General features: G+C 46.4%; 1 protein-coding gene across 1 annotated transcript; it reads left to right on the forward strand.

Annotated features, from left to right (window-relative positions):
* Positions 1-2,343: 2,343 nt before the first annotated feature.
* Positions 2,344-4,527, forward strand: LOC311372818 (muscarinic acetylcholine receptor M3-like; the record flags this gene model as incomplete). The annotated part of the gene is made up of 1 exon (XM_084489773.1): positions 2,344-4,527. Exon 1 carries the CDS (start codon positions 2,359-2,361, stop codon positions 4,525-4,527), a length of 2,169 nt encoding a protein of 722 aa, XP_084345899.1. The 5' UTR covers positions 2,344-2,358.
* Between the last annotated feature and the right edge of the window lie 5,577 nt (positions 4,528-10,104).

The following is a 10,104-nucleotide window of genomic DNA, read 5'->3' on the forward strand; positions in this document are numbered from 1 at the left end:
TCCTGATTATGTTTGGTATTTGAAATACCAGATGACTCAAAAAAATGGTTCTCCTTGGACCTGTTTCTCACCTAGTGAACTTTTGACTCAACAAATAAAAACAAAACCATTACCATTATTCAAGAGTGAATGAAGCGAGGGCTTTTTTGGACAGGCTAGAATTAGAGAACAAGATTGTTTCCTCCTTGCAATTAGCGAGCCATCATCTTCAATCTACATATGCCCCCTGATCTCAAGCTCCTCGCCTACCGCCCTAGTCAGCTCTCTCCCTCTCTCTGTCTTCCTCTCTGTCCCCTCCTCCCTTGTGCTTGCACATCCCTCGACAAAAAGCTCAAAAAGCTCTAATGAGTAGCTACGAATTTTCCTAGTCATTAGGATTCAGGATCCTGACACGTGCATTGCATTACTTTCATTTAAACATCAAAGAATAGAAAAGCCAAATCATCAAAAAAGAAGACACTTAGATGCTTAACGTTGACTATGTTTGAATACAAACTATGCACGGTGGTCCTTTAATGCAGAGCGGAAATTAATTCCTCTGTTGCGCTCCCGATTCAAGCCGATCTTCAGCCTTAAAACTGCAAATTCAAACTTGACTTTGATTTTATAACCGAGGAGCACAGCAGAGGAGAAAGTGATGGTGAAACAGAGGATAGCAGACTGGATTTCGGGGGAAAATATAAATAAATAATAGACTGTGACAGCCTGTGCACATGTGCACAGTCAGGGAGCTGCTATTACGCCTCTTGCACACTACCTCCGTCAAAGGACGCATCTCATTGACTTTGCATGGGGCGCCCTCGAAATGCATTGTGGGTCCGTCCGTCAAGTCGGCTCCGTGGCCTGCGTCAAAAGTTGAGAAACGTTTAACTTTTCGGGAAGCGACGGGTCCGTCGGCCAATCAGATCGCGCTTATGCAAATACACTAGTACGCCGCTACTTGGACTCTGTCCAATGAAATTGTCTTTGTGATACAACCCGCCGTGGAAATGTCAAAAAGCCGGCCGGCAGCGGGGGATTTAAGAATGGATTTAATGGATTTAAGAATTGGGCGATTGCCGTGGTACACCTACAGGGGCAACAACAACAAGCAGGAAGACGCAGGAAACAGCCGGCTTTATAACGCCTGGTGCAAGGAGAGCGCAAGGAGAGTGGTGCCCCTGTACGTGTACAGCGATTTGATCATCCCCACATTATAAAAAAATATTCATAACCATGTCAGTGGTGTTTGAATGGATGTGATTCAACTGCACTACATCTTCAACATCCACCAACTTCATCAGATGGTGGAATAATCTAGCCTGGCTAACGCCCAGACCAAATCTCAAGAAGATTTAGTCTGGGAACCATACATTCATTTTCTTGCATTTGAGGCGTGGTCTACGAATGCCCAGAGCCGTTTATTGGGCACTACGATTGTCTATCAAATGCGTCTGTACGTAGCTCATAGCCAATAAAAATAAAATTCAAAATAAACTTGCGTTCTAAACTACTGAGAACACTATCTAAGGCTGCATCAAAAGGTTACTTCTCGTCTGCTGCCGTGTTGGGGATCCATAGATATAAACAAAGCGTTGGTGTGTCGCATAGACGTCATCATCGTCTTGCTGTCCCCCCCCCCCAGTTCTGTGATTGGTTCCATCGCTGAGGGGGAATCAAATCCATGGAATCCAGGCTGCCAGCAGAGTGAAATGAATTTGCACGCAAGGCAGCTATGGGTATACCCAGGCTAGGAATAATCAGGAGCACATCAACTTTTAGCATTACAGACAGAGTGTACGATTTAAAGTTCCTGATCATTTCTGTTTTAGTCACGCTGTTTTAATAGTTGATATTCCGCTACATTTCCCCATTTGTTCCTGCCGGGTAGTTCATCCCATAATGGTTTAGTGTTAATCTGATTACAAGGGAATGAAAGCCAAAAAATCCAATTCGCCAATCAAATGCGTTATGTGATTAGTCGAAACAGTTCAACTGTAAGATTACATTGTGACTATTCATACATTGTGTTTATTCAGTCAATTTTTCATTGTTGCTCTTTTTCACCCTGTTACCCCCCCCCCCCCCCTCTCTCTCTCTCTCTCTCTCTCTCTCTCTCTCTCTCTCTCTCTCTCTCTCTCTCTCTCTCTCTCTCTCATTCTCTCTCCCCTCTCTTCTCTCTCTCTCTCTCTCTCTCTCTCTGTCTCTCTCTCATAATCTCTCATTACCGCTCTCTCATAATCTCTCTCTCTCTCATTATCTCTCTTTGTCTGCATCCCTGTCTCTCTCTCTCACACCATCTCTCTCTCTCTCTCTCTCCCTCACCACCTCTGTCTCTCTCTCTCTCTCTCTCCCCACAGAATATGCCAGGACCTAACCATGAGCTCCAACAGCACAGACCCTGGCATTTTCCTGACTCTCATCACAGCTCACCCTGGCGGCGGTGCCTACCCAGAATCCAATGCTTTGCACCAAAGAGGAGAAAGCGGAGGCCCCTGGCCCCTGCTCCCCGCCCTGGCCGCCCTGGATGACAACGCCTCCTTCCGCGGGGACCTCTACAACCTCACGAGCTCCTCCGACGACCCCAACCGCACGGCGGCGGCGGCCGGCGGCGGCGGCGGCGGCTACGCGCCCTTCCCGGGCTACCCGGCGTGGCAGGTGGCGTTCATCGTGCTGCTCACCAGCCTGCTGTCGCTGGTCACCATCATCGGCAACGTGCTGGTGGTGCTCTCCTTCAAGGTCAACCGGCAGCTGAAGACGGTCAACAACTACTTCCTGCTCAGCCTGGCGGTGGCCGACCTCATCATCGGCGTCATCTCCATGAACCTGTACACGGCGTACCTGGTGATGGGCGAGTGGTCCATGGGCAACTGGGCGTGCGACCTGTGGCTGGCCATCGACTACGTGGCCAGCAACGCCTCGGTCATGAACCTGCTGGTCATCAGCTTCGACCGCTACTTCTCCGTGACGCGGCCGCTGACCTACCGGGCCAAGCGCACCACCAAGCGGGCCGTGCTGATGATCGGCATGGCCTGGTTCGTGTCGCTGGTGCTCTGGGCGCCGGCCATCCTGCTGTGGCAGTACTTTGTCGGGGAGCGGACGGTGCCGGCCAACGAGTGCTACATTCAGTTCTTCTCGGAGCCCGTCATCACCTTCTGCACGGCGGTGGCGGCCTTTTACCTGCCCGTCACCATCATGAGCGTGCTGTACTGGAGGATCTACCTGGAGACCCAGAACCGCTCCCGGGAGCTGGCCGGCCTCATGGGCTCCGGGAGTCGGGGACAATCGGGAGGAGGAGGAGGAGGAGGTGGAGGAGGAGGAGGAGGAGGAGGAGGGGGTGCTGCTGCTGCTAGTAGTGGTGGCGGCGGCGGTGGCAGTGGTGTTACCCGGAGCAGCGGCAGGGAAAGGAGGTCACGCTTCATCCAGCGTCCGACGGGGAGCTCCAGGAGCTGCAGCAGCTACGAGCTGACCCGCTCTTCGTCACAGAAGAAGAGCTGCTGCCGTGCTCTGGCCGGCGGCCTGAACTGCTGGTCGTCGGCGCTGCGGCCCGGCAGGCCCAGCAGCAGCAGCAGCCGCTGCGCCGGCGAGGGCGACCCGGACCAGAGTAGCAGCGACAGCTGGAACAACAACGAGGCGGCGGCGTCGGCGGAGCACTCGGGCTCCTCGGACGACGAGGACTGCGGCGGCGGCGGCGGCCGCGAGATGATCCCCAAGGGCCACGCCATCTTCTCCATCGTGCTCAACATCCCCGGCCTGAAGGCCATCGTCAACTCGCAGCTGACGTCGTGCGAGGACCTGGACGAGGCCTCCGAGGAGGACGCGCTGAGGGGCGGGGAGGCCGGCCGGCACGGCGGGCTCTCGCCGGGCAGCGCCAGCACCACCACCACCATCACCGCCGCCTCCGCCGCCAACTCCACCGCCAACTCCACCGCCAACTCCACGGCCGCCGGCACCCCGGCCGGAGCCAACAACAGCTACGCCCCGTCGTGTTACGCCCCCTCGCACAAGCCGCAGTCACACATGCCTTCGGTCCAGACGGCCGCCAAAGCCAGTTCCTTCGCCGGCCACCCCACGGCGTCCGTCGTCGACGACGACGGCGTTGCCGCGGGCACGGCCCTCATCAAGTCCCCGTCGGCGCCCATCACCTTCAAGGAGGCGGCTCTGGCCAAGCGCTTTGCCTCCCGCGCCCGGACTCAGATCACCAAGCGCAAGCGCATGTCCCTGGTGAAGGAGAAGAAGGCGGCGCAGACGCTCAGCGCCATCCTCTTCGCCTTCATCGTCACGTGGACACCGTACAACATCATGGTGCTGGTGCACGCCTTCTGCGACACGTGCATCCCGCCGCCGCTCTGGGCGGTGGGCTACTGGCTGTGCTACGTCAACAGCACCGTCAACCCCATGTGCTACGCGCTGTGCAACAAGACCTTCCGCACCACCTTCAAGATGATCCTGCTCTGCCGCTGGGACAAGAAGAAGCGCCGGAAGCAGCAGTTCCAGCAGAGGCAGTCGGTGGTGTTCCACAGGAAGATCCCGCGGGACTCCACGTAAAAGGGAGAGGGGGGGGGGGGGGGGGCGCGCGTGGTGGCGCCTCGGCGTTTCGTTGAATGTAGGTGATAATGGACCAATGGACCAGTGGGAGAGGAAGCTTGAAGAAGACAATAACAACAACAAAAAAAGGCGTGATGCGGTTATTGTTTGTTTTCTGTGCAGCTTCACCGCTCACGGTTTCTCCACGGGGTCCTCCCCCCTGTGGTTCTCCCAGGGCTGCTCTTTTCAGAGTAAAAGCCCCGTTGGTGGGGCCCCTGGGTTGACGTATGCAGCTGAATGTTCATGCTGGGATGGGCTCTATGGGGTTTTTATTAAAGGTGAGTTCCACAGATGGAGGGTTGGGTGTGGTGTATGTGTGTGTGTGTGTGTGTGTGTGTGTGTGTGTGTGAGGGGAGGGGGGGGGGGGGGGGGGGGGGGGCGGGGTCTTACAATTCTACACAAGTGCAGCTTGAAAGAATGGACTGAATTGAAAATGATGGAAAAGGGCTTTTAGACGCATCGCAGAAGAAATATTGAAGTGCAATTGAAACCTAGGGAAATTGCACCTTTTTGAGAAAAGGGAGACACATTTTTACCATTTCCTCTCTTGTAGTTATGACAATAGATCTACGGAGGGCAGAGTCGTTTGGAGATATAAACGTTCATCCGATGTCATTCATGGCAAAGGGAGGATTCATGGTCAATAGTCAGTCCATTGTACATTTGACTTTCAAATGTGGTTGGTGGATGTTTGTATTCAACTCTGTTCTGTACATTGCCTTTCTACCTTAATATAGTTTTCTTGTGTTTTATGGAATACCGATGGTTATGAAACTGTGTTTTTATTTTCAAGTTGACAGAGATCCGTTATTTTTGTGTAATCAATCAATCGGATCTAGGTTTTCGAGCCAGTGTTCTGCTGACCAGAATAGTGAATATATTGTGTGGCACCACAGTCAAAGAGCCGCTACTGTGCTGTTTAATGTGAGTGTCGTGATTGACTTGGTGGAGACAATAATAAGTGCATCAAGTAGCGCGGTTTTGTTTCATGTGATTGGGGTTTTTATGTTTTTAAGTAAAACGTATACAATGATGATGGTGATATGCTGTGTGTGTACATTAGGATATTGTGACACAATAGTTGTACAAGCAAACGCATAATTTTATGGCAACATGATTTATTAATCGATTGTTCACAAAATTCCCCTATAAATAAATAAAAATACATCAGTCCCCTCTTTAGTAGGTAGAGCAATAGCGCCCTCTAGTGGCGTATGAAAAGTACCATGCAGAGACCAGTACATCTGCAAACCAAAAATGCGCAACAAACTTCCAAATTTCCAGATTATTAAATTACACACCTCATAAGTTCCTTGTGGACAGAATGTAATTTTTAATTTCAAGATTTACTATATCTACTTGGCATTATAAATAAATATTGTGTTACTGATATCACGCGACGGGTGATATGTCCAGGTTCTCTTTGGAAACTATGATTATTTAATTATAGATCGAATTTATTCTAATTATTTAACCACTACTTGGGGGTCTTTCCTTCTCAAATATATGAATTAAGATGTATTGCCAATTAACTGATTTCCCATTTCTCTTTGAGTTTGTATTGCCTGGCTTTTGTTTATTTGCTTATGAATGGGGCTTATGAACAGCAGTCACAAGCTACACATAAAGTTGCCAATTAACGTAACTGCTCTACTTTATTTTACTGCACAACATTCAAGTAAAAGTTTGATTTTGACTATAAATTTTTTGTTTTCATTTTTTACCTTTAGCAGCATGTTGTTATTTTTCCAATCTATTCATATTGTACACAGGGGTGGTATAGAAAAACAATTCAGGATTGTAGGAATTAGGATACAGAGGAAGGGCTGCAGTTGGTATGGTAATGTATCATCGTGGACTTTGTTAGTACTGAGTGCAAGAAGGAGTGTGCATTGAAATGATAAGAAATGATGATTAGTGTCTGTAAACGTATGGATATTTTTGCTGTTTCTCCATGCAATGTACTTAAGTGTTATAATGCATTCTTCATCAATATTCAAGTTTTGTTCTTTTAAACATTGGCCATGTAAACTACCTAAATTAATGAACACAGAAAAAAAGTTTTTTTGTATTTGTTACATTTCAAGTATGCAGTTAATATGAGTCAATAAACAAGTGATTTATTGACAAAACAAAAACATATCCTTCCTTGTCTTATATGACGTCAACACTGTTTTAAACACCAATCTATTGTATTTATCAATTACCATCTCTTATGTATCATGGCATGTATTTACAGCACACACACTCAGAATGTGACACGTGAGTGAGTACAGTAATTTCACTTTTAAGTAATTATTTGACTCACTTGATGTCAAGTAAGTCGCATGTATCTCCTCCTGCTATAATCATGAACCTCAGGACGTTGTGTGAGATGTCGTATGACATACAGTAGCTTACCTAAGCTTCTGATAAGATCCTCCCAGTCTGGACGACCACGTGATGGGAGCTACCCAGTTTCATGTGACCGTTTGCTGAGCAGAGGAGACCTCAGGGGACAACAAACACTTGTTTGTCTTGTCTTCATTTTTTGGTCAACGCTGAGAAAATACCAGCAGAAGAGAATCTGCTATGAAGGCAAGTCATGCTGTGCTTTTACTTACTTTTATATTTTAGATGTGGGGGATAAATCTTGCGGAATGTCTCATAATGATTGTAGTTGTATGGTGTTTTATTCTTCTGATTATTTCATTTGAGGCTTCTTTAATAATCTTTGAAAGTGTTGGTATGTAATGGTATACAGTTTTTAAACTTTTTTTTAATGTTCAAAGAACTGTTTATTTACCTGACCTTTCATATGTTTCATGTTTTCATAAGGTTTGTAATGTAATTTATATAATTGAATACAATCACTTGTTGAATTATAAAAATCTCGTGGAAAATGGGATGGGGTATTTTATAAATACGTGGTTGGTCTACATTCATGCCTTAATCCAGACAAATCGAGTGTTGGAAGTCAGTATTAGCGAACCCACAAAAAAATAATAAAATAACTACTCAACAAGGAACGTTTTCAAAGAAAATGTTACTAAGAATGTGGGATTTAAGTTTCCAGTTGAGGAGATTGTATGGTTAAAGCCAAAATTAAAATGCATATATACACACACACACACACACACACACACACACACACGTGTTTATATATACATATATATGGGCTATATAACTATCAACATAACATATATTCTGTGATGGCTATACATCAGCTAAAATTCATAATTGTCATAGCGTATTATATTTGTAGCATAGACCCTTTGATAAATAAAGACAGCTGCATCTCTTTCTTCAATTCCTTTTTGATATTAGCCTGACATCACTGGACCAATTCGCAAATGCATTCATAGTTTTCTATTCCCGAGGGCCGTTATCAACGGGCGCAGACCAAAATGCCTCTGGAGGCAATTGGATTGACCTACAACCAATCACAGCCACGAAACATGTGACACATCATCAGCAGCCATCATGGTTGATTATGAAGAGGCCTCAACGGCGCCCCCATTGGGCGCTTCTCATCTACTCTGTTAAACCCGCCCCTTTTTGATTAATGGTTGTGATTGGTCCGACGCGGGTCAGGTCGCTTGAAATTAATTTGAACTTTCATCTGACATTGATCAACCGTGTGTGTGTGTGTGGGAGGGGGAACCCTGAGACGTGCTGCATCATCTAACCAATTTACATAATTGATTCGAAAATATCACGTGTGTACTTCCACCACAGAGACGCTGCACGGTTTTAACCTGTAGGGTTGGCCTGTCCCGGGTAATGTCCCCGTTTTTTAAAAAGGATTACAAATATATATGCATACGTTTTTAAATGGCAAAACGTTTGTGGGGGGTCTGTATCGACTATATAAGCAGGCATGGCCGATCATAAACAATAGACAAATCAAATATCAAATACAATATAGAAATATTCAGTGGAGTAGCTACATTGGATTATTTTTGGTCTGGTTTACTAAAGCTTAAAACTCATCATAGTAAACCACAGGGAATGTAGGCTATTGCCCAATCATTTACCACAATACAACATATAGGCCTACCTTGATAATAATTAAATAGGCTTAATGTCAGTATGTCTTTGTTTCATTTACTTTTTTTTTATTTCACAAACAATCAAATATGAAGTTGATTTATGACTGCCAAACCTCAAATGTCCACGATTTTAATTTCAGAAATCTGGTCGCCTTACTTTAACCGTCTCATTGCCCAACTTCACTCGATGTTGCGCACATTCTTGGTTCGCTTCCCGTATTGGGCGCGGATCACACCCAAAAGGTTTTTAGGAACACCATTAAAAGCAAGACGAAAGAATCCAACAGCGCACAACGTTGTTGCTACTGCTGCATTATTATTGTTGTCCGCAGCAGGGAACGTTGTGAGTTTCCCTGGGATTTAATTTCCATTAGACGAGCAACTCGTTCAACAGCGTGACATGTCTCTATCGTTTTATTTGGTTCGCTGGGCAAAGTCTGGTGTGAACGCACACCGAACCAAATGAAAAACACAACAAATTAACTTCTGAACTGGACCATATCTTCGGAATTCAGGTGTGTAAAACGACCACGGTCTCGGGGCTACACCTGTTCGCAGTGCCATGACCGGGGTCAGAGAAGAGGGTCCGTGGCCAGTGTGTTGTTTAGTCTAGCCCCTGGAACCCTGGTCAGTGTGTTGTGTTTAGTCTAGCCCCTGGAACCCTGGTCAGTGTGTTGTGTTTAGTCTAGCCCCTGGGACCCCGGTCAGTGTGTTGTGTTTAGTCTAGTCCCCTGGAACCCTGGGGCAGAACCATTATGAGCTACCCCTGTGTTTTTCCTGTGAAAAGGGTTTATTAATGAAAAGGTGTCTTCAGGAGTGACGTGTAGACCAGTGAACTGTGGCTGGACACCGTTCACCTCAATGAAAAGAAAGCTCAATAATCAATAAAGTCATAGCTACATTTGACCAACTTTTTACAGTGGGTACGTTTTAAAGGAGAACCTGACCACGCATTTACACAAAGGTCATCAAAGCCTAATGAGTAGGTGACTGACCGTTGAACCATTACCAGCCTTTAGGAGGTTATGCAAACCTTTTGATAGTAGTAATTGTCCGATATATCTATCTATCTATCAAACATCTGGTTTGACACTCCCAAGTGTGATGTCATTAGTAGATGGCTTTGCAAATGTCTCGTCCACATTGCACCAAGTAGTACAATAGTGAACCTCAAGGGTACATTAGCTTTTTTAGACCTTAAACAATCAGGGTAAACTTTGTTTTTTAACTTTAACTTGTTTAGGCCACCAATGAAAAGTCATTAAAGACAGAGAGAAAAATTGAGAGACTACCGCATGTCACACGCACACACAAGCACAGAGTACCAGATATTTGTTATGTTTAGTTGACAAATAGGCATAGCTTGTCATTTAATCAGTAAAAAAAAAAAGGGAAAGCTAAACAGAATACTAAATGCCATATCAAATCCCGGAAAACCAATGTATTTTTAATGAGTCTGTATCCTCCCCTCTTCTCTGCTCTCCCCTTTTTATCAGGTCAAAGTATA

The sequence above is a fragment of the Micromesistius poutassou genome, assembly GCF_964030765.1.
Source record: "Micromesistius poutassou genome assembly, contig: SCAFFOLD_3713, whole genome shotgun sequence".
In the NCBI taxonomy this organism is placed as follows: Eukaryota; Metazoa; Chordata; class Actinopteri; order Gadiformes; family Gadidae; genus Micromesistius; species Micromesistius poutassou.